Genomic DNA, 25,127 nt, shown 5'->3' on the forward strand with positions numbered 1-25,127 from the left:
ATAATTATAAATAATTATTGAATAAATCATTAATTAATTATTATTGATTATTTAATAATTAATAAATAATAATCGGGGGTCCATAAAAGGGGCACTCTGCCCCATAGGACATCACACGTGAACATGTCAGGGGAACGGTGACACAGACAGCCCCCGTGAGATCACGCCTCAGGCCCGTCTGCAGGATAGTTGGGCAAGAAGCAGAGTCGGAGTTCTCTCTTTCGGAAGCCTGGAACCCACTTCTTTCCTGGTCTTATTAAAAGTAGGACATGATTTTAAGTTTAAAACCACAGAGCACATCTAGCCAAGTAGTTCTCAGTTTTGTTAAAAGTTGTAGAGCCCATCATTCAAATGGCTACTTACTATAGAAAGATACACAAGAACCAGAAAAAATGGTTCCCTGTAGGGGATGGGGGCATTGGGTGGAGAGGGCAGGAGGGAAGCAAGACTTCTTTTCATATAGCTTGACTTTTGAAACCTATGAATTTATTGTCTCTTTGAAAAAGTAAAACACTTTTTTAAAGCTGGAAGCTCACCATGTAAAGTGGCTACAGCAGAGCCCCCTGGGCAGGAGACGGTGGGAGGTGAGGGGGGCAGAGGCCCTGCTCCCGTTTCTCTCGTGCTGTTTCCATTTGCTCTGCACTTGGACACCAGTGGGCCTGGCCTAATCTTACAGGTTCCTTCTGGGGAAATTAAAGCCCAGGGAGCCAGGCCATCTCTGGGTCTCTCTTTCCATAGGACATATTCAAGAAGGGCTAAGTAGTACTCCATTGTATATAGATACCACATCTTCTTTATCCATTCATCTGATTCAATATCCTGTGATAAACCATAATGGAAAAGAATATGAAAAACAATGTATACATATGTATAACTGAGTTACTTTGCTATACAGCAGAAATTACCACAACAGTGTAAATCAACTATACTTCAATTAAAAAATAGATTAAGAAAAAAAGAAGGGCTAAATATACTCCCCAGAAGAAAGAATACACCCAATCCTTTTTTGAAAGATTTATTTTTAATTAAAAAATAAAAGTTATCTTAACATATCTGCATTGCAGCTTCAGGGATGGAAACTTAATGAAGCAAGAAAAACAAGGTTTATCAGTTCTTGGGTCACCTGACCACCTTCCAATGGATACTAAGGCACACGTGTCTTCAAACAAACTTTATTCTATTAACTCAGAACTCCCTTCCCCCCAACTCTTATTTGCCCACCCTCACCAACCCCCCCCCGCCAAAAAAAAAACAACCAAAAACATTCAATTCTCTTTCAAAACTGTAGAAATAAGTGCTGAGTCAGCAAGGAACCTGGGCATGCTGCCCACTCCTCCATCCCGCTCTGCTTTGACGGCTGGCTGTCCAGAGGCTGGCTGGAGCATCCTCTACCACACCGGGGGGCTTGGACCCGGACAGCCCCATGGCATCACCCCAGCTGGGGTCGGCACTTCCAAGGCACTGTGTCCCTTAGTCAAGGGCATCCGTGGCTAAAGCAGCCTTTCAGGAAGAGCAGGCCGAAGCCAGCAAGTCTTCCTCAAAGTCTCGAGGTGAGACCTGTGGGCAGGAGGGAGGGAGGGAGCCGGCGGTGGTCTTCTCCCCCCAAGTTACCGGCTACCGGAAGCTTTCCTCTCCCTGCGTTCTCTCTTCCCCTTCTTCCCAGTCTCCCCCTTCCCGCTCCCCCCAAGAGTTTTATTTTAGCTTTTTGATGGCAGGGGTTCTGAAGAAGCCACTGGCAACTCCTGGGGCTGGCCTAGGGGCTCAGCCACCTCTACGGGGACACCGTGCACTTTTGGTTCCTGCGTGTCACAGAGCCCCTCCTGGCCCTGGGAGGCCTCCCAGCGCTCCTTGCTCTGGGCCTGGCTGTTCAACTTCTCTTCAGCTTCAATCTCTTCTGATGTGGGGATGGAGTTCTTCTTGGGACGACCTTTGGGTTTTGTGGGCGCTTCCTGTCCACCTTTAAGAACCTACGTGGGAGAAAAACGGTCATCAAAGGTAAGAAATAACTCCTTCCCTCCACTTTCCCACTCCCAAGGCCTCTAAACCATTCCTTCCCAGCAGTGAAGTCGCAAGTTATGGCAAAAGGTATTCTCCACGGGTCACCTGCAGTCTACAAAGACAGCTTCATCCATGAAAGACTCAATGCACTTTTAGTCAATATCACTTCTATTGGTATTAAATACAATGATCATAAGCACATGAAAAAAATCCAACTTCAATGACGGGGAAGGAAGTGAAAGTTAAAATATGAATGTGATAACAAGTTGACAAGTTATAAGGAAAAGACAATATTTGTAGCAAACAGGAAAATAAACACGCATATGCCAGTATAAAAGTGTAATTGGTACAGCTTTCTCAAAAGACAATCTGAGACTGCAAATCAAAAGTCTGAAAATGTTCATACCCTTTGACACAGAAGTTCCATTTCTAACAATTTAGCCTAAGGAAGTCATCAAAGATTGGGACAATGATTGAGGCGCAAAAACGTTCAAAAAATTGGTTATAATAGCAAAAATCGGTTCTAACAACAAAAAACCATACTCTAAGGCTTCCACCATATGATTGAATACATAATTATAGTATATGGCAAAGAGAGAACACTTGAAAACCATTACAGTCATTATATAGGACAATGTATAACAACATGGGAAATATTATTAATAAATTTTTGTGAAAAACGGGTTCTAAACCAGCATAATTTAAGTTGGTGGCTAGACAACTACACACCACCCTGTTTGTAGTCTCAGGATCATGGATAATTTAAAATTTTTTCATTCTGTTTTTTTCTGTACTTTCTACTTTTTCAACAATGATCATGTATAAGTATTTCTGAAATCAGAAAAAAAAGACGTCATGAAACATGGTTTTGTAGTGTTCAAAGAGGCAGCGCACAGAAGAGAGTGTTCTAGCTTTGAAAGTGGAATAACTAGATTAAATTCTAACTGTGCTCCTTATCCACTTTCTCTCTGGGAGAGTCCTTTTAAGACTCTGAGCCTCAGTCTCCTAATCTGTAAAATGGGGATAAGCATACTTTCCTGCACAGGGCGATGGTGAGGGGAACCAACAGGTAATGTAGGGTAAGGGCCAGAAGTGTTCCTGAGTGTTCCAGAATCTGCCTCCCACCCTCCTTGCCTGGGTGACTCCACTGAGACAGTGCGTGTCCTGGGAGCCTGACCGGACCTCCCAAATCTAAGTTAAATGCCCTATGAGCACCCTATCAGAGCACTTTTCAGATACGCCTATCACTGCATGTTTACTTGCCTGTCTCTCCCACCCAGTCCCTGCACACGGCAGGCGTTCAATGACTGTCATCGAATGAACTAACCTTTCTCAACAGGCCTTTCCATAGAATTGAAGAAAGATATGAAGTAAGCAAAATAATGAGAACCCAATGGCCTTTACTGATTGCAAATGACTTGTTCGTGACTTACATAAGAGTTCCATGAGGTAGGCAGGGATAATTTTTAAAATATTTTTATTACTTTGGGTTATAACTGGCACTCCTTCTTCCGCTGGCTCTGAACTCTGGCTGGTGTAGCTATTGACCTGGGCAACTCGTGGGAAGGGCTTCAGGAGGACCTGGATTAGCACAGATAATCAGGACTGGGATGTATTTTCGCTACTTACACACCTTTTGTAATCTTAGCTTCCTCATTTGAACAGAAGCTCTTTGAAGGTAAATCCTGCATCTATTCCTTGCTTTGTGCTCCAAGCATCTAACTTCTAACTAACTAACTTTCTATGCAGTTGTTAAATATTTACTGACTATATCTCTTCCCTCTAAGAGCAGCAGAAGAACTCCGGGTGCTGAATTGTAAGAATGAATATAGTAACTTGATAAACCATAAGTTCTTTTTTAAAAAAAAGCTTTATTGAGATATAATTCACATACCACACATTTTATTCATTTCTAGTGCACAACTTAGTGATTTTTTGTATAGTCACAGAATTGCGCAGCTCTCATCAGAATCCAATTTTAGAACATTTTCATCACCCCCAGAAAGAAAGCCCATACCCGTTAGCAGCCACTCCCCATTTCTCCCCTGCCCCCCAACCCTAGGCAACCATGCATCTGCTTTCTGTTTTTACAGATTTGCCTGTCCTGGACATTTCATATGAAGGGAAACATACAACGTGTCGTCCTGTGTGACTGGCTTCTTTGACTTATGTTTCCAAGGTTCATCCATGTTGTGGCATGTGTCAGCATTTCATTCCTTTTTTTGGCCAAATAATATCCATTGTATGGATATACCACAATCTGCTTATCCATTCATCAGTTGATGGCCACTTGGATTGCTTCTACCTTTTGAATACTGTGAGTAATGCTGCTGTGAACGCGGGTGTACAGATACCTGTTTCCATTCCCGCTTTCACTTCTTTTGAGTATATGACCAGAAGTGGAATTGCTGGGTCAAATGGTAACTCCGTGTTTAACCTTTGGAGGAATTTCCAGGCTGTTTTCCAAAGCAGCTGCCCCCTATTCCATTCCAATCAGCAGTATATGAGGGTTCCAGTTCTCCTCATCCTCGCCAACACTTGTTTTTATGTCTTTTTGATTCTAGCCATCCTACTGGGTGTGACGTTGTACTGCGTTTTAAATTTGTACATCACTGACAACTAATGAAGGTGAGCATTTCTTTCATGTGCTTATGCGCCAGTTGTATATCCTCCTTGGAGATACATCTATTCAAATCCTTTGCCCATTTAAAAATGTGGTTGTCTTTTTTTATTACTGAGTTATGTGTTCTCTATATACTTTGGATGTAAGTCCCTTATCAGATAGAAGATTTGCAAAGATGTTCTTCCGTTCTGTGTTCCTTTTTCACTTTCTTGATGATGTCCTTTACAGCACAAAAGTTTTTAATTTTGATGAAGTACAATTTTGTTGTTGTTATTGTTGCTTGTGCTTTTGGTGTCATGTCTAAGAAGGTTTTGCCTAACCCAAGGTCATAAACATTTACTCAAAGAGTAAACATTTTCTTCTAAGAGTTTTATAGTTTATTGTTTACACTTAGGTTTATGATTCATTTTGAGTTAACTTTTGTATATGGTGTGAGGAAAATCGTAAGTTCTCAATAAAAGCCTCCTTTTAGCTGGGCATCTGCTCAGCCACTGTACTTTCAACCCAAACAGCTAACACAGAGATGTGAAGGGGACCTCTAACAAGCTATAGATGCTGACAGAATCAATCTCTGGGCAGAAGACGTCCCTACATTCCTTTTCATGTAAGTCAGTATCTGATTTTGATTTCAGTCTGAGCACAGGCTGTTGAAAGCGCCCAGATGTGCCGAGATGAAGTTGACATGTTGAAAGCAGCCCCACTGGGTATGAAGGAGGTTATACACAACTGAGTTGCTCCGTGTAGTAATCAAGTTATAAAAGGGCAGGTCTAAGGAAGCTGCCTAATTGGCAAAAGAAAGTCCAGCCCAGGGCTTCCCTGGTGGCGCAGTGGTTGAGAGTCCGCCTGCCGTTGCAGGGGACACGGGTTCGTGCCCCGGTCCGGGAAGATCCCACATGCCACGGAGCGGCTAGGCCCCGTGAGCCATGGCCGCTGAGCCTGCACGTCCGGAGCCTGTGCTCTGCAGCGGGAGAGGCCACCACAGTGAGAGGCCCACGTAGTACCGCAAAAAAAAAAAAAAAAAAAAAAAGAAAGTCCAGCCCAGCAATTAGAGAACACCACTTACACAGCTTGGCTAGACCCCACCTGGCTGTTTTCCTACAGCAGGAAAAAAAATCAAAACCATCAGACCATTTTCTAAATGGAATAGAACATTCCAGCACAAGCAATAAGTAGGAGATAACTACCCTCTTGGCTGCTTTCCACACTTGACCTCTGGCCCCTGCCTCCAAGCATACCTGCGACACACAGTGATCTCACAACCACCCCACACCAGCAGCTACACACTCGCGTGCACCCTGCGGCCCTTCTCCCAGGACCCCTCCTCCCCAGGCATCCCCAGAGCCCATTTAGTCCCCTTGGTCCAGAGAGGCCAGGCAACCCCTTGCTGGTGAGGTCACACACCCCTGGGAAAAACACCTAGCACACCATCTACTTTTATTAGCCAGGCCCGCTGGCAGCCGCCTTCAAACTCTAAAACTAGATTCTTCCATGTCCTCCTGCTGAGGATGTCAGGACCAGGCCTCTCTGTCCTTCCGGATGGGCACAGGTGGCTGGGGGACAGGCACGTTGATTGGAGAGCCTGGATGTCAGAGAGGAACCTTCCACCTCTCCCATTTTTCAGGCAGGAAACTGAGCAGACAGAGTGGTTTGTCATGGTGGAAAAGCAACCTAAGGCAGAGCTGGGATATGAACACAAAACCCTGATCATTTGAATCTAACACTTTTTAAAAAAATTTTTTTGGCTGTGCCACACGACATGTGGGATATTAGTTCCCCGACCAGGGATTGAACCCATGCCCCCTGCAGTGGACTCACGGAGTCCTAACCACTGGACCGCCACGGACGTCCCCTGAACCTAACACACTTATCAGTATTTCATTGCATGTATGTAATGTGTAAGGAATATGTACGATGTGAAGCTGATATTTATTATTTACTTTTTGGCTGCATTGGGTCTTAGTTGCAGCACGTGGCATCTTCATTGAGGCATGCGGGATTGTTCATTGTGGTGCGCGGGCTTCTCTCTAGTCATGGCGTGCAGGTTTTCTCTTCTCTAGTTGTGGTGCACAGGCTCCAGGGCACGTGGGCTCTGTAGTTTGCAGCAAGTGGACTCGAGCTGAGGCGCATGAGCTCAGTAGTTGTGGTGCGAGGGCTTAGTTGCCCTGCGGCATGTGGGAATCTTAGTTCCCTGACCAGGGATCAAACCCATGTGCCCTGCATTGTAAGGCGGATTCTTTATCACTGGGCCACCAGGGAAGTCCCTGCAGCTGATATTTCTGACTCAAATATTTATCTGCACTTACCCAATCTCCCAGCAGATCCTAGGCCATGGACTTATTAACCCAGTGCTTTTTTTTGCCCCTTTTTCTCTATCTTTATCTGCAGCTCTATGGAACGTTAAGAGCCATGTAACCGACAATATTTCCCCAAAGCTGAGAAGTTCGCAGTCTCCAGTAGGGATCTCTCCCCAGCACACTGTTTAGCAGATTTTCTGCCTGTAGATGGGATGTTCCACTCAATTCAAGCCTGAATGCTAAGGCGCTGACAGGGAAAGGCTGGCGGGCGGGGAATGAGGACGCACAAACGCCCAGGACTGTCTTAACCAGAGTCCCGGCAGCCTACAGAATTCATTTTCGGGTTATCTCTCCTGGCCTCCAAAAGTTTACATTTTCTGGAGACATGAATTCTGTGGATAGGTAAATAATTCTAAAAAAACAAGAACAACAACAATAACAGCTAACATTTCTTGGCTGTATCCTGTGGGGTAGGCACTGTTCCGAGTCCTACAGGGATTGGCTCAGTTACCTCATCCGCATCCCTATAAGGTGGACGTTAGGCATTTAATGATGAAGAGACAGGCACGCAGAGGTTAAGTCACCTGCCCACGATGACATGGGTAGCAACTGGTAGCAGCTTCCCGGAGCTGTTGGCTAGCTGGAGACTTTCGGTGAGAAAGATGACGATGCACGTGGTATGTGGCCCACCCGGTTCCGTGACTAGGAAAGGAAGGTGCCGCCCATCTGGACCCTCTCACAGAACAGAACTGTACTTTGGAGCTGAAAAATACCACTGAATGATGAGGTACTGCCGGTCCGCTGCAGAGCCCCGTGGACCCTACTGAAACCAAAGCCAAGCAGAAACAGGATGGAGGGTGAGCATCCCACCGAATGTGCAAGATCACATTTTCCTAACCTGCTACAGGTCACACGTTGACTGGTAAAAACTAGTCAGAGATGCTATCTTGGTTCTGGCAGCGCTGTCCTTGGCAGAGTGCAAATAACTCTGAGAAGCAAGTGCTAATCTTTTTCCAGTTCCGATGAGGTTTCTTGCCTTGAGACATCTTTCTTACTCAATTATCCTTTTCTTCCCCGGTCCCTGCAGAGACAGCCTTGAGTTTTACCAGGAGAAACTATGAAGCAATCAGGATCCCAACAATGCCCTGCTGTCCTGGAGGAGTAAGGATGTGACCCACACCCAAGCCACTTCGCACTCATCTTCACTCCAGCCGTTCTGAGGTCCTTCCTGCGCCCCATGTACTCCTGTGACACCCTTCCCACTTTCACCTGGCACATGTCTATTCATCCGCTAAACCCCATTTAGATGGCACCTCTTCTGGGAAGCCCTCCCTTCTCTACTGGCTGTGAACCTTGTCAATGCTTCCACTGTCGCCCTGATCACACTGAATAATGAGCAGCTTACAGGTCTGTCTCCCCCACGTGACTGAGTACCTTCTTTGAATTTTACTTTTTAATGGATGGGTTGGTGTCTTATGGTCGCATCTCCATTGCCTGGTGAAAGTAAGTGCTCATGAGATGAAATGAAATGGAGTCTTGTTTCCCAGAGGGGCCTGAATCCGGTTGGGCTGTGGAATGCTCTCTGAGGTTAAATGTGCGAAGTTTCTTCCATTTTGCTTCATACGACATTGATAACCATCGACACCCGGCCCATGGCTGCGCCAGCAGCGCGGTGGCTGGTGGAAAACAGGTGACGTCAGAGGCAGAGGCACACGTGTCCCCCACGGGCACTGGGCGACGCTGGCACAGATGGCAGGCTGTCAGTTTGTTCACTGTCTGACGCATGAAAAGATCGCTGATAACCAACTTAAACAATGCCTCTGCCACTCAGGAGACGTTGATTTCGATGATAACGATGGACAGGGAAGGAGGTGGGTGATGGAACTTGCACAGAAAGCAGTGAAGAGACTTGCCCAAAACCAGCCAGGGAGGGGCACGCCTGGGAACATGGCCCAGTGTTTCCAGCTCCCAAATCTGGTTCCCTTAGAGATCAGTCCCCCAAAAGGTTTCATGGGTGTCTTAGCATTCTAGAAGTTGGGGAGCAACAATATATTTAATTGAACCTTATTTATCCTTCAATTTCACCTTCTCCCTGCAACCTGTCCCAATACCTCTCCACAGGACTCTTATGGGGTTCTAAATCTATAAATAAACAACCAGCACTTAATTACAGTGTGCTCCTTTGCTGCTTCCTGGACCTTGCTTCTTCAACTGGATCATAAATTCCATAAAGACAGGGCTCTATTTTGTTCCATGACCTCCTACAGTGCCTAGGACGAGGCGTGGTTCACAAGAGACACTGAATACGTATCTGTTGGTGCATGCAATATATGTGTGTCTGTACATGTGTCTGGCATTGCCGCCTCACTGGGAGAGCATTCATGGGCCAGGCCGCCTCCATCTGAAAATCCTTCCACCTCGGGGGTAGGTCTTTCTCTTTGTTAGCAGGCAATAGCAAGAACTAAAGTTTTCAGAAAAAAAATATTGGACAGAAACAAAATTGAGAAAACTCAAAATCTATTACCTATTATCAAAAAATACTGATTAACTTTTTTTCTTTTTTCTGAAAACTAGGTGGTAGGGAGACCTTAGTTATTTGGTAATTGTGAAAAAAATTCATATTCCAGCCCTTGAGACACCAGGAAACATGGCTTGTGAGCAGATGGCTTAGCAAATTAGAACGTCATGCAGGCAGGCCTGAGCTCCTGAGAGGAGAGGGGGCCAGTGGGATCCAGTGAGGATGTGCAGAGGCCTGGGTCAGAGGCCACGGTGCATATGGTCTCTGAAGGATCGGAGCAAGGCTTCTTCCCACTCTCATCCCAACCCTCCTCTTTTCTCTGGGTTTTGACCTTGACCCTTGGGGTTTACAAAACTGGAAGTGAAACCCAACTACTTTGGATTTAACTGTGCTTTTTCAAAAAAGGAGGGGTGGTAAACCATTATGAAATAGAGTTCCTCAAAATGTAGAGATGTTTATACTAATAAGTTCATTTAAAAACCAAACATGGTACAGCTCATCAGCTAAGCACAAGAGCAGTATTAGGGAAAGCAGAGTCACTATACCATGTGTATCAGAGGAACCTGGGTGCTGGTTAACACCCCCTGTCCTGGGAACAGGACAGGGAAGCAGAATCCTGGGAGGGTCCTCGAGTTCTGCATTTGTACCTGCCACCCAGGTTACTCTGACCCCGCCCACTAGAGCTGAGAATCACTGCATTAGGGGGACACACAGCTACAAGAGCAGATGTGCCCTGTATATCCTCTAAACAAAGAGGACTGGCTTCTATTCTTAGCTATTGGTGGGAGGGGGAAGGAAGTTCTTTGAAAAGTCTAGCAGGTGGGGTTAAAACCCGCAACTGAGAAGCTTGGGGGCTTTCTTTTTATTTTATTTCTAATGAAACTGAAAAAGAATACCCTTCTGGTCAGGAAATCCAGGTCAGAAAGAATGGCTTATCCTATTAATTCAAACAGCCTCCCTCCTAGCCAGCATCTTAAAAGGCCTTCCAACCTCTGGAGCTCAGACCACCAAATGGTCCTTCCTGCTTTCTTACCAGACCTGTAAGAAGAATTTTTCGTGTCATGATGGGCCCATGGTAAGACCCACTCTCTTTCTTACCATTTTCTTCCATTTCATCCTGCGGTTCTGGTACCAAGTCTTCACCTGCAGTTGAGTGAGTCCCAGAGACTGGGCCAAGTCCAACCTACAAGGCACGAGAGACAGAGGAAGGATGAAGAAGAGGGGAAAGGCAGCAAAGGTGGGGTCCTGTTGGCTACCTCTAGGCACTGCTGCCAACGCGTGGACCTCCCCATTAAACCAATTCCTCCCCAAAGAGCTTTGCTTTCCTTCCAAGAATCCTATGGAGGAAACTCTGGGAAGCTAAGAAACAGATGCCCAAGCCCAAGGACTGTCTGTCTACATTGGAATTGAAAAGAATTTCTGAGCCTTCACTGCAAAGTCCTCTTCCTGACCCGATAGGCTCTTTACTCTGATCCCGTACAAAAGGAAGGCCGTGCTCCAAAATCCAAACTGGGGAGAAAAGGTAAAGCCGTACTTTCCTTACCAGAATCCTGCTCATCGCTCAGACCCGGCTCAAGCCCCGCCTCCTGGAGGTGAGCCTGCCTGCTGCCCCTCCCACCAAGCAGGCTGCCTCCTCTACCCAGGTTCCCCATCACCCAGGTGGCTCTGAGTTCTCGCTGGCCTCTGATTGCTTCACATGATTATTTCTGCCTCCCTAACTGAACTGCAAGAGTTGACTTCCTAACTCAACTGCTGCTTTTACAGTCGCGAAAGTGCCGACCGCACTCTGAATCCAGAACAAGGGCTCACAAATACCTTTCGATGGATTGACTCATCCACCATCGCCGCCCTCAACTGTTATGATGCCAGCTTCCAAAATAAACATTACACCCGTAGCGCCTTCTGCTTCCCATTTCACGGCTGAGCGTGGTCCTGCTGGTAGCCTCCTGCAAAGCCCTGAATGTCAAAGCCGTTCCCGGGGAAGTATGCAGTTGGAGCTAATTCTAACAACACGGCACCTGTTTCCAGAGCACCACCACGTCCCAGGCTGTGTGCAGAGCCCCTGACATGTACCATCTCGTTTATTTTTTTTTTTTACATCTTTATGGAGTATAATTGCTTTACAATGGTGTGTTAGTTTCTGCTTTATAACAAAGTGAATCAGCTATACATATACATATATCCCCACATCTCCTCCCTCTTGCGTCTCCCTCCCACCCTCCCTATCCCACCCCTCTAGGTGGACACAAAGCGCCGAGCTGATCTCCCTGTGCTATGCGGCTGCTTCCCACTGGCTATCTATTTTACGTTTGGTAGTGTATGTATGTTCATGCCACTCTCTCACTTCGTCCCAGCTTACCCTTCCCCCTCCCCGCGTCTTCAAGTCCATTCTCTACATCTGCGTCTTTATTCCTTTCGTTTGTTCTTTTCATGTCTATTCCTTCCTGCTGTGAAGTAGGTATGATTATTCCCGTCTTACAGGTGAGAGATCTGAGGCTCAGAGAGGCTAGAATCTCTCAGCGACCACGGCGAGTCCTGTCCACCACCTGTTTTTTGTAAATAAAGTTTTATTGGAACACAGACACATTCATTCGTTTACATGTTGTCTGTGGCTGCTTTCGTGCTACAACCTCAGAGCTGAGCAGTTGTGACACGGATTGCATGGCCCACAAAGCCTAAAGTACCTACTCTCTGGCCCTGCACGGAAAAACTATGCTGACCCCTGCTAGGTGGTCCTAGAGAAAGAAGTGGAGGTAGGGTTCAAGCCTGCTGACGTCTGTGTGCCTCCCCCTGTACAGGGGCTCCCTCCACTCATCGGCCTTTCGTACAAGATAGGTCTGTCGGAGGGAGGCTCTCGCTCAGGCCTTCGGGGACGCTGCACCCCAAGGAGCCGCAGACAACCCGAGTGGAGCATATGAAACGGGAAAGGGAACCAGGCTGAGGCTGTCCACCTCAGTCCCTGAGACTGTTGGAAGTGCTGACCTGTGTTTACTAAAGACAACCCCAGGTCCACCTGAGCACCCACTGGAAGGCCCACCTCTGGCTGGAAGGAGCCCACACGAGCTGCCCCCCCTCCAAGGTCCCAACCCTGGTCCCTGGAGCAGCGTGGACCTGTCACGCAGCACCCCTGACACAGCTTGAGCAGGGACCACCACTTCGGGAGGCCCCGGGGTATCTGAGGGTTGAGCTGTGGATGTAACGTCCACCATCTCACAGCAGCCTGCACAGCCGCCAGCCTGGGCTGTGGGGAATCTCGGGTGCGAGTCCTCAGCTGCAACTTTCTCTAAGCTGAGGAGTAACGAGCAACATCTCACCATCAGGGAGACCAGTGGGTACAGGAGTGAAGGTTCCAGGTGCAGCGGCCCAGCCCCCCTGCTGTGACCAGAGAGCCCAATTTCAATCTCCGATAATAAAAACTGTGTCCCTTCCAGGAACTTCAGCTCCTGGCTTCAGTCAGCATTCACACAAATCTGCTTGTCCCAGTAAAAGGGCTACTGGAAGGTGAGAGTTTTATTGAAAGTGATGAACAGACTGAAGCTAGTAAATCTGCAGTGCCAGCGGCCCTTACTCTCCCCACTGACGAAGCCTTGCTTCCCAAGTAGCTGTTCATTAAAGCACCAAGAGCCCAGGGGGCCATCCCACAGGTCTCCCAGGTCTCCCCCACCCCCAGACAGGGTCTCCCCAGGCTCCCCCTGTGCCTTCCCGGCCGGTTCACCTGAGGCCATCAGGTGCATTAGTGAACGGGAAGGTTCAAGTTCACAGCTCTGCCACCGCATTAGCCAACGAGGTGAGCTCACTTGGGAAAAATGCGCCCCTGACTCACTCTGGCTCCAGAAACACGCTTCACTGTCATCAGCCTTCTCTCATTACCTGCCACCCTTACAAATTCTCACTACCCTGCATATTTGCTTAGAAGGGGTCACCCAGGAAACTGGAGAAACAAACAAAGGGGAAAGAGGGAGTGCACTGTGGGAGGAGGGCGTGCTCATGGCCCCGGTCACGTATGAGGTGAGGAACAGCTGGCAGGGCGGCTCGGGCTGCAGCCTCCACGCCCACCAGAGGGTTCTCCTCCCCCAGCAAGTGGATGAAGCCCGCGTAGCTCACCTGAGAGGTGCCTGGGCAGGTATCAGGAAGCCCCAGGAGGTTTATTTAGAACAAGCGTTTCTGTGAAAAAGATTTGCTGACTTCCAAAATAGGCCTAAAACGTCACCCGAGCACGCTGATTCATACATCGGGGTGCCCACCCTTCCTGGGTGACAAGTACATGAGGCTCTCCATTACACGCTGGGGGCACCAGAGGAGCCATTCGATACCTAGAGATCCCATTTATTAATCCCCAGTTCACAGACCTGTCTCCACCGTCTGCCCGAAGGTGCCCCAAACTGCTCACGTCCGAAACAGAACACAGTCCCCTCCAAACCCACTCTGTCCTCAGTCTTCCAGCTTCAGATTATGCTTGTCCGCCTTACCTGGTGGCCCATCCAGGAACCACAGAATTCTCAGCTCTCTTCCTCACGCCAACATCTGTCTGTTCCAGCTTCAGAACTGTTCTCCAATCTAGTCTCTCCTCTCTGTTCCCACCTTAATTCAGGTCTTCAGTGACCCTCCCTGGATTCTGTCTACCTGCTTTCCCTGCTCTGTCTCTTCCCTAACAGTCGCCTGTGGTGCCACCAATGTGAGGATTTGAAAAGTAAATCTGGCCACGTCGCTTCCAGCTCCACATGGCTGCTGACGCACGGCCTACACGACAAAGTCCCTAATCTTTGGCCAGACGTACAGGGTCCTTCCCACCTCTGCAGCCTCATCTCCCACTGCGCCCCCCTCCACACCTGAAGCTGGAGACGCCCGACCACCTGCAGGGCCCTCAGCACGCCCCGGCGAGCCCGTCTGTGCCCTTTATGTGTCGCTCCCTCTGTGGAGGGCTCTCTCCCTCCGGGGATGAAAGCTCTTCTGAAGAGGTTGCCTCCTCCGAGAAGGCCTCTCAGCCCCCGCCAACATACTCAGCAACACCTCTCTGCTCCTGCAGCCCGCGGGAACGCGCCGGCACCCGCACCCGGCGTCGTGATGTCATTGACGCAGCCTCGTCCTTCCCTGTGACCTCCTCTAGAGCAGGTCTCTTGTCTGCTACTTTCTGGACCCATAATCCCTGCCACAGTGCCTGGCACACAGCCGGTGGGTGCTCAACTAACTGAATCGGTAAACAAGTTCCCTTCCAGTCTGCTCTGCCATCGCATTAGCAAACGAGGTGAGCTCACTTGGGAAAAATGCGCCCCTGACTCACTCTGGCTCCAGAAACTTACCCTTCCCCCCCCCTCACTTAAATTTTGGTCAAACAGCTAATAAAACAGCTTAAGAGATGCATCTGAGTTTCCTTCCCTCCTCTTTAATAGGAGTAGGGTCAAACCTGATATGGACAAGGCAGGGAGCAAAAGAAGTGAAAAAGTCCCTGCAAAATCCTCCCAATAAATAGGATCACACATTAGCTCAGCCATTCCAGAGTGAGTATGAAGGACAAGGTAAAACACACACTCTCGCAGTGACTTTTTTGATAAGATGCTAAATTAAAGAAAGCAGGGAGGTATTGACGCCTATGAGTAAAGCAGGGGTCACAGCTGCCCTCATTGGGATCTCAAAAGGGTTTAAAGAAGGGGCCCTCATCCAGGTCCTCTTAGGTCTCAGCCAAATGCTTCTGACTTGCTATCTGTCAAACCCAGCAAGACATCTGACAGCTCCACAGTCCCGTCAATCCAGCGCGTCCAGGCAGGAGCCGGGCCGACCCACTGAGCCAGTTGGGGGCTGGAGGCTGGGGAGGAGCCTGAGGAGATCACGGACCCCAGTTGTGGGTCCAGTCCCACTGCGTCTGACCCTAAGTGCAAGTGGCTTTAAACACCAAACCTGTTTCCCAACTGACAGCCTGGGTAAGCACTGGCTAAGCTTTACTTTGCTGGTTGTACTGGAGAAGTTAATATACAGGGATATAGTGAGCAGTATAAATTCAGCAGCAGGCAGGGGCCCGGACTGAGATGAATTCACGTGGGCTGGCTTCTGTTAAACCCAGGCTGAGACTGCATGAGCCGAGGGATGGACAGATTCCTGCCATACTGTCCTGCACACGCTCTAGAACAGTCCTGTGGCTCTCTGTCCCACGCCGAGAACCACAAAGGAGTCCCCCTTCTCAAGGGCCTTCCCGGTAGACAGTCCCCTCCCCGTGTCCTCACCTGTCTGGGGTGGACAAGTACTTCTGCTTCTGGAACTTCCTCTCCAGGCCCATGAGCTGCAGCTCGGTGAAGATGGTGCGGCTCCGGCGGGGCTTCTTCTGCCGGGGCGTGGGCTGCTCCGTCTCCGACTCGCTGCTGCCGTGGTTCTCGCCCGCAGCCTCGGCAGAGGTGGCCTCGGCGGCCGGGTGACGGGACAGAGCCTGGGCGATTCCCGGGGCGGTGGGGACCAGGTGGGGGATGACTGTGGGCTGTCGGGTTATCACCGAGAGGAGAGGATATGCCCGGAGGGAAGCGGGGCCTGGAAGACAAGCAGGGAGGCAGGTCGCACAGGAGCAGTGGGGGAAGGGGGCCAGGGGCCCTCAGAGGACCCCAGGCCGAGACCCATCTGTCTGGCAGGGCCTCCTGTTCACAAGGAGGTATAAATGGGGGAAGGCTGGGTGGGCAGGGCACACGCAGATTTGCTCAGCCTGGTCTGGTGTGAAGTGAATCTTTCCCCATCTCTCCCATTTGAACCCCTAAATTCTGGTTTCAGAGATACGGGTCAATGGCACTGAGCGGATGGAAAGAAGTACTCAGATAAAGCTAGAAACACGTACTTAAGGAAGCGAAACAGATCTGTAATATACAATGCACCTGAGAAGCACCTCCGGTCTTTATAAAAATACATGGTTGTAACTACAAATTCTTCCTGAGAAGTCTACATACCTTGAATCGCAACATTTTTCAGAACTGGAAAGATGCTTAAGGGTTATTTAATTCAACTCCCTCATTTCAGAGACAAGAAAACAGCCCCAGAAAGCATGAGGGACTTGATGGTGTCACAGAGCTAGGAACAAGCAGACGCAGGAGGCAAACCAGGTTCTAGCTTGAAGTCCAGGGCTGGTACCACCTCATGAATCACACGGATGCATCATTTAGAAGAGGGGGCCAAAAAGATTTTAATTCACATGAAAATTCAGATCCATTACACTGGCTGCCTCTGGCACTGTGTTAAGGAGGATTCTCAGGCTGGGTCATAGCCTGGCTGAGGAATTCGAGCTGAGGTTGATTAGCAATGTCTGTCACGGGTGTGCAGGGGTAGGGGGTGTGGTGGCCTCCACCCTAGTTTTGTGCATCTTCTGCTTTAGGAATTTCAAGGCAAGAGAACTTTTCTGTCCAAGAATCTGTTCTGTCTTTTGTCGACTGAAAAAAATTGCACAACCTAAAAGTTGAGAATTATGTTTTATATTTTTGGACTTTCTGAGGACTTCAAGCCAGGGAGGCAGCCTCTCAGATAGCTCTGGGGGACTGCTCTGAAGAAGTGAGGGGGCACTGGGATATACAGGAGTTTTTGCAACAAAGACCAGGTGGTCAGAACATCAAAAGATTAATTCTGTTAATTAAACAGAACCATGGATAGACCTAGACAGTGTCATACAGCGTGAAATAAGTCAGAAAGAGAAAAACAAATATTGTATAATATCACTTATACATGGAATCTAGAAAAATGGTAGAGATGAACTTATTTACAAAGTAGAAATAGAGACACAGATGTAGAGAACAAACGTATGGATACCGAGGGGAGGAGGGGTGCGGTGGGATGAATTGGGAGATTGGGATTGACATATATACACTACTTTGTATAAAATAGAGAACTAATGAGAACCTACTGTACAGCACAGGGAACTCTACTCAATGCTCAGTGGTGACCTAAATGGGAAGGAAATCCAAAAAAGAGGGGATATATTAATACATATAGCTGATTCACTTTGCTGTACAGCAGAAACTAACACAACATTGTAAAGCAACTATACTCCAATAAAAATGAAAAGAGAAAAAGAAAACCAGACATCTCAAGTCAATGAATTTAGTGCTTTTCTATGTACGGGAAGAAAGAGTCTGGGCTCACTGAAATCATTCCTTTGATGTGCACCTCAGCTCTCTGGGGCCAGTGTCCTCTTCCTTCCCATCCTGAGTCCCCTCATGGGGCACCGTTGGGGGCGGCTGCAGTGGCCGAGGGCTTGGCAGCGGGCAGCCCGTTTGTCTCCACCCTGAGTTCCCTCAAGGCTCACCATCCGGATGGAGATAGATAGTGGCTGATGGCTGATGGCTGCAACATCCTTTGTTTGCTTATACTTTAAAGTTCAAGTGAAAAAGCTCTTCCTTTTCATTGTTCCATAGTATTGGGTTTAAAATGTCACCATCATTACCTATGGAAATCATTTTATCCCTCTGGGCCTCAGTTTTGTCATTTGTACAAGTGAGTAAAAGTAGGTAACTTCGAAGAATTTTTCAACTCTAATATACCAATGTCACAAAAGCACATCATCCCAAGCCCATCTTGATATCTGATGAAAACAGAGAAGATTCTGTGGCTGCCCTCTGGGACTCAGCCCAGACCTGACAACTCACTACAAGGGCAAGGTGAGCATCAGAGCCAAACATCACTCACACTCGTCCTGGGTTAAAACCAACCAAGGTCACAGAAGCACCCAGGTGCTACGTGCAAGCTCTCTCTCCTCTGGGTTGGCATTTCTCTTCTTACTCATTTCCATGCTTCTGTTTTGGACCCCAGTCATAGTTATTAAAAGAGATAACTTCTCTTGTTCTTTGACTACATGTCTAATAAGGCCCAGTAGAAACCACAAAGCTGTTAAACAATAAATCACGACTTCCATTGACTCTCCAGCCAAGGCTAACACTTGAGGGTTTTTGTCGTGGATTCTTTTAATTTAAAAAAAGTGATATTTTATAATGAGAAAATCAGGATACCCGGGACAGTAGTTTTGGATCTTTACACATTATGAAATGCTACTTCTCCAAAAAAGAACCTAGGTCTTCCCTGGTGGTGCAGTGGTTGGGAATCTACCAGTCAATGCAGGGGACACAGGTTCAAGCCCTGGTCCAGGAAGATCCCACATGCCGCGGAGCAGGTAAGCCCATGTACCACAACTACTGAGCCTGCGCTCTAGAGCGTGCAAACCACAGCTACTGAGCCTGCGTGGACAACTAATGAAGCCCATGCACCTAGAGCCCATGCTCTGCAACAAGAGAAGCCACCGTAATGAGAAACCTGTGCACCACAACAAAGAGTAGCCCCTGCTCACCACAACTAGAGAAAGCCCGCGCACGGCAACGAAGACGCAATGCAGCCAAAAATAATAAATAAATAAATTAATTAATTAAAAAAAGAATATAGTTATGAGGCTTCCCTGGTGGCGCAGTGGTTGAGAGTCCGCCTGCCGATGCAGGGGACACGGGTTCATGCCCCGGTCTGGGAAGATCCCACATGCCGCGGAGCAGCTAGGCCCGTGAGCCATGGCTGCTGAGCCTGCGCGTCTGGAGCCTGTGCTCCGCAACGGGAGAGGCCACAACAGTGAGCGGCCCGTGTACAGCCAAAAAAAAAGAAAAAAAAAAAAAGAATAAAGTTATAATATATTTTAAAAAGTATCTAAAAACTTCTTATACTGCTATTTTGTTTTCATTACAAAGTAGCACAATTTCTTATAAAAGAATTTTAAAACAATTCAGAAATGTATAAAACAGAAGTCTCCCCTCCCAGTTTTCAACCCCAAATCTTAGAGGTAAACTTCCATAATTGTTCCTGTGTATATACAGACATATATATGTTCCAAATCTAGTAATAATGTATTCTAATCTACTGAAACACATAGTTACAAAGTGTTTATTTTGTAAAATATAAACATGTCACTTTATTTTTTCTAAATGGATAGCCAACAACCCCCAAACCCTTTATGAACTAGCCCATGACTTAAAATGCCAGCCTTAAGATACATTAAGTTCCCAAAGAAATGAAGTTGAGAATTTTTGTTTATCAGAATTCTGAGAGTCTACTGGGGAATTTTAGTCACCAGAAGTCTGAGAATCTCCTGCTTTCTAGAAAAGCAGCCAAACTGGGACAAGAACCACCCTTCCCAAGGGCTGCCCTCTGTCAGGATGGTTATAAATAGGTGAGGTGCCTCTATGTGAGGGCAGTGGGTGTGTGGAATGAGGAGAGGTCGGGAAGGGAAGAGTTAGGAAATCAGGTGGATCGGAGAGGGGGGCAGATTTTTTTGAGGCCACCATGAGTCTGCAACTCTGGGGAGAGTGAAGGCTACTTTGAGAGGATTTCTGAAAAACATTTTAGGGGTGTACTGGGTAAAACCCTTGAATATATTCCTTTAAGTAAAACTAAAGATCTTCCTGTTCAAGGCTTCTGTAATCAGATTTCTGTTGTCTTTGAGTATAATTCTATAGATACTGGGCCATATGGGGCCCTAGAAATAGCCGGGTTACATCATGAATGCATGTGTCTGTTTCTGGACTCTATTCTACTGAACTAATGTATGTCCTAGGATAGGACCATTCCACTTTTATTACTGTAGGGTTTAGGGAGTTTTATTATCTGGCAGAACAAATTTCCCCTTTTTATTTTTTCTACAAAATTTTCTCGGCTAGTGTCATTAATTAATTTTTCCAGTTGAATTTTAGAATCAACTTGTTAGTCTCTTAAAAGGCAAATCCCACTGAAAATTTATTAGACTTCCATTGACCTTATAGATTACTATAAGGAAAGATGATTCTTTTGATGATCCTGTTCTCTGGTAGGTTGAAAGAAATTGCTGGTAATTAAAAATGGCTTTTGGAGATTTATGCCATTTGGTTCCATAAAGCTTAAACCCAATGAAAACCTTCATTAAAAAACAAAAACAAAACAAAAAACTTCAGAAGAATGGTAGTGATTTAAGGCAACATTCTAATCACCAAAGTCTGCAGTTTCAGGAATCTTGACCCAATGTTCTGATGCAGATTCAGTGACAAAATTGCACCTCTCCCCAGTGGCAGAGAGCACCTTCTGATGTTGGAGACGCACCCACAAGGCCACTGTGAGGCTGATAAATATTTGGAGGATTCAGGAGGACCATCATTGTAGTAAATAAATACAATTGCAGTGAAGCACTGTGTTGAGGTTTTAGTATTTGACATGTGTCCCTAAAGAAGGAACAAGAGTGGCTGGACCAGGACACAGGGTGGGTAATGTGTGTGCAGCAAAGCACTGCGTATCCTGAGAGGCAAACCAATGGGACCACAAAAGTGAGACCAAACATATTCTCGCCAGCTGCTCTATGTCTTTCCTTGTTTTAACATATGACCCGATTTCCAACAAAATAGGATCGGCCCAGAGTTTTCATTTCACAAAGCACTTACACACCCCCATCTGATATTCTCACAAAAGCACTGTGAGATAATCCAGCCATCTATTTATATTTTGGCTAAAAATCAAATTTAGATTTTAAAAATAGGGGGGAAATTATAAATTAGCTCATACATTGTGGGGTGGGGGACTTGGGTTACTGAGAAGGCAAATAATGTATAACACTATGTATTAAGTATGTCTTTTTCTTTTCCTGAGAATTATCACTATGTGAAAATGTTGACTAAAGACAGCTGTCCTGCCACCCTGGATCATTTACATACACTTGTGAAATTCAAGCACATTATCTGCTACTGAGAGGGAGTCATGACTGTCATAAACCAAAGACTTTGTTTAAACATTTTTAGTTGACAAAAGGAGTGTAAACATGACCACAGTGAATGCATTTTCTAATAGCTGCTTTCCTTCAACCCACCCCCCTAACCAATGTTTGGCTGTGGGATGGATATCACATAACTGTGTGTATCGTATACCTAGAAATAGCTGCCTGCCAAATGTTTGGCCGTTTTGAGAATCTGTTTTTGGATTAGAAAACCTGAGCACATTCGTGGTAGGCTGATGCCCAGGGACATCCCAGGGAGCCCGTGGAGATGCAGACCATTTGGGAGGCTAAACAGAATTTTCCGTCACGTGGATTCTGCAAACTGAGTGTAGATCACGCATACGAACGCACTTGGGCCAAGCACGGGCACAGTCCAGGGTGGCAGATTCCAGGCACATCTCCCCAACATAAGTCCTCCTTCCCCGCGGAGGCCAGTCCCCCCAGTTACAGCTGGACGTGAACCCCAGAGCAGAGTCCCCAAAGCACAGTGTTGGCTTCCACACCCCTCCTGGGGGCTCCTCTTCCATTGCTCCAACATGCCGGTCCCCAAAATGGCTCTCCACGCCCACTATTCCGGTTGACACAAGTGAGGTCCAAATGTCTGAGGGGATAAGGATCTCTAAGCTGCCTGCTTGACTGATTCATGTCCCGGGAACGTGTGACCTGTATACCCGCAGAAAGCTTCCAAGGGACAAGCAACACACACAAAGCCACAGGTAGAGATGGTATTCCTGATGGTTAACCGGAAAGAAAGACTCAGTGGAACAACTGGGTAGCTCTGGCTGAGTTTCCTGGGAAAAATCATAAAACCATCCACACCGAATTATTCCCATTGGCTCACATCCCTGCAGATTGGCTGGTAATTTGGGGCAGTGGAAAGAACAGGACCTCACTGACTTGTGGAGTGAACTTGGGCAGGTTATCAAAACTTCCTTAGTTTCAATTTCCTCTTCTGTAAAGTAGGGCTAATAATAGTTCCCCCTTGTATCTTACTGGGAAGATTAAATGCATTAAGGTATGTGAAGTGCCTGGTGGGCATTTCACTACTGTTAGTTCCCTTTCCTTTCCACTTTTCACTTTAGTGGTTTGATGCTCTGTGAATGAGCCAAAAGAAAACAGGCGGATTTTCTTATCAAGAAAGCAGACCTACTTGTGAACCTACTATGTGAACTATGCATATGCATCTTACCCTCTGTGCATTCGTATGCAAAGCAAGATGAAGCAGCACTAGAACCTGCTAGCTTCTCTTTGCCAAAGGAGGGTCTTCAAATGCCCTGACAGCAACAAGGGAGCTAAAGGATATCGGTGGGAGGGCTAACCAGGCCAGACATCCTCCATTTTTAAAATCATCAAGACTCCAGAAATCACTACTGTGGTTTTGCAGACCTGTATAAACAATTCACAGCCCTTCCCAAGATTAGTCGTAGGCAAAGAAGGATGAAGTTAGTGGGACACAGGACTGTACCCAAAGTCAATTTCTAAACACTGCAGAGAAAACAGAGATGGGGTGGTTAAAATTGACTTGCCTGGTCGTATGCTGAAGGTGGACTAAGGAAAGGCTGAGCTGAGGGTAAGCAGCAACCAGACATGAAAGTTCAGTGCTTGTTTGTCTATATGCATAATCTGTAAGAATGTCAAGGAAGGGAGGAAATATAACGAGGCTGAGTAGCCTTTTAACTTTGTGATACACTAAGTTTCTAGCCCAGTAAGAGTTAATGGAATACGTGCCCCCTTTACAGGTTATGGCTTTGTATGACTAAAGAAAAGAGAAAATGTTTTAAGAGGCCAACTCAAAGGCTGACAAAACATTTTAGCCATAAATTACCTCATTAAAAAAGAGCGGGTGGGCATGTTGATGAGTTAAATGTAAATGAATTAGAAACATGTGAAATAAACTTATTCCAAAATCCACACGCGACTGCCATAATGTAGACTCTGGAATAAGCATCTAGTTAAATTAAAAACTGAAGAAGGTTCACAAAGGTTGATGAATAAAGGGATGAAAGCATTTCTGAAGATTTGGAAAAATGAAGATTTGGGAAATAAAGAGGAGACCAGAGCAATGACAGTAGGCTTGACTGCATCACGCCATCTTTTCAGAGTCTTGATTTTGCAAAGAGACAAGCTCGGTCTTACCACATTCAACCTGCAATGTCCTCAAAATTATAGACACCCACAAAAACGCTGGGCTGCACTGGGAGCTATGTGAAATCAATTAAGCCAGCCTGGCAGATAGGTTTACGGTCCTTCCCATGCTGCCTGAAATGCCCTACCACCCAAACGTCACCATCCACCCTCTAGCCATCACCACTCCACATCTCCCTCCGCCAAAGAACACACTGGAAATGGCATTGTCTTTCTCCTCCTGGCCATTCTGTTGTCTCCATACACCCACACCTGCTTTCAGCCATACCTCATAACCACTCATGGACAGAAAGCTTCCAGAACAGCTGTTGTTTAGTACAGAGACCGAATTAATCACTCCCACCTTCATGCACCCCCAGCTTTTTGTTTGTGTCCTTATTAACCCTTACTTAATTCAAACCTTGGAGCAAGAGTTAATGTGTTTACCCATTTATTTCTCACTAGACTGCAAACTTCTTTAGGACAGAATTTAAAAGTGCATCTTCCTAGTAAAAACTCCATGCCTGACTTGAACTGATTTTACCTGGAATCAGAAGACTGGGGCTGGAGATGTGATTCTGACACCTTTGACACCTTTGGGCTCCATGGCCTTGGTTAAACCATACTTCCAAACCTCTGCTTTCTCTTCTAAAAAATGCCACTAATAATACTTCTCCCAAGCTTGTTGAAGGATCACATTGGATAATGAGTATTAAAAAAGTTTTAAACAATGAAGAACTATACCCAAAAAGGCAGTAATTTTTTCCAGCAGTCAAAAAGCACTAACTTTCCAAATTTTAGAGATGTTTCTATTCACTAAGAAATCATACTCCTGTCTCCTGTGCTAACGTAAACCATCCCTTTGTCTCGGCCCTTATCCTTCATAATTTCTAGTTAAGGTCCTATTGTCACAGGGACAGAGGCTATGCAAAGCTGACCAGGAGAAATCTTCTAGTTCACTGTCACCATCATCTGTGAACTCTACCAAGTAGCTACTCAGCTCTGTGCTAACTGCTAGAGACGGGAAGAGAAGCGGTTCCTCATCTCTGTCCTCAGAAGCTAGTTATCGCACTGGAGACATGAGACATTACAATAAAAGGTAAATAAGAAAACAAAGAAGTTTTTGTGTGGCAAATGCTGAGTGGCAGAAGACCTACAGGAATTCAGGATGGATTGCTGCATTCCAGAGCGTACAGTGCCTGGTTGTGAAAAGAGGAGCCGGGGTTCTTCGGGGAAAGCAAGAACCCACAGGACCTGGAGAAACACTAGGTTGTGATGGGAGAGGAGGGCAGACACATAGAAGGTGCCAGAGGACTCAAGACTCCAGCAGTGTAAGCTGGGATGAAGTGAGAGAGTGGCATGGACATATATACACTACCAAACGTAAAATAGCTAGTGGGAAGCAGCCGCATAGCACAGGGAGATCAGCTCGGTGCTTTGTGACCACCTAGAGGGGTGGGATAGGGAGGGTGTGAGGGAGGGAGATGCAAGAGGGAAGAGATATGGGAACATATGTGTATGCATAACTGATTCACTCTGTTATAAAGCAGAAACTAACATACCATTGTAAAGCAAGTATACTCCAATAAAGATGTTTAAAAAAAAAAAAGACTTCAGCGGTAAGTGCTGGGATCAGAGCACCTCTTCCTCTGCCCAGTGACAATGTTTGGGTAGAAAAGATAAGGCTCGCAGAGGCTTATTTAGTTTGCAGTAAAATCAGACACTGAAGTGATGATTCCTGGCAAGCCTGGATGGTCACAAACTAGGGTTCCCCAAAGGACTCTGAGATGGGTCTGTGGATTTTACAAAGAACAAGAGTTGAAGGGTTGAAAGTAG

At 46.7% G+C, this 25,127-nt stretch overlaps 1 protein-coding gene across 1 annotated transcript in view; it reads right to left on the reverse strand.

Moving 5' to 3' along the window:
* Positions 1-1,381: 1,381 nt before the first annotated feature.
* Positions 1,382-25,127, reverse strand: part of BARX2 (BARX homeobox 2) — a 68,392-nt gene continuing 44,646 nt past the window's right edge. Inside the window, exons 2-4 of the mRNA XM_081239294.1 lie at positions 15,652-15,949; positions 10,532-10,616; positions 1,382-1,967 (exon numbers count right to left, since the gene is read on the reverse strand). Coding sequence (XP_081095420.1) covers positions 1,698-1,967; positions 10,532-10,616; positions 15,652-15,949 — 653 coding nt within the window. The 3' untranslated portion in view covers positions 1,382-1,697. The remainder of the gene's footprint in view (positions 1,968-10,531; positions 10,617-15,651; positions 15,950-25,127) is intronic.

The sequence above is a fragment of the Mesoplodon bidens genome, assembly GCF_964165515.1.
Source record: "Mesoplodon bidens genome assembly, chromosome: 7".
Taxonomy (NCBI): Eukaryota; Metazoa; Chordata; class Mammalia; order Artiodactyla; family Ziphiidae; genus Mesoplodon; species Mesoplodon bidens.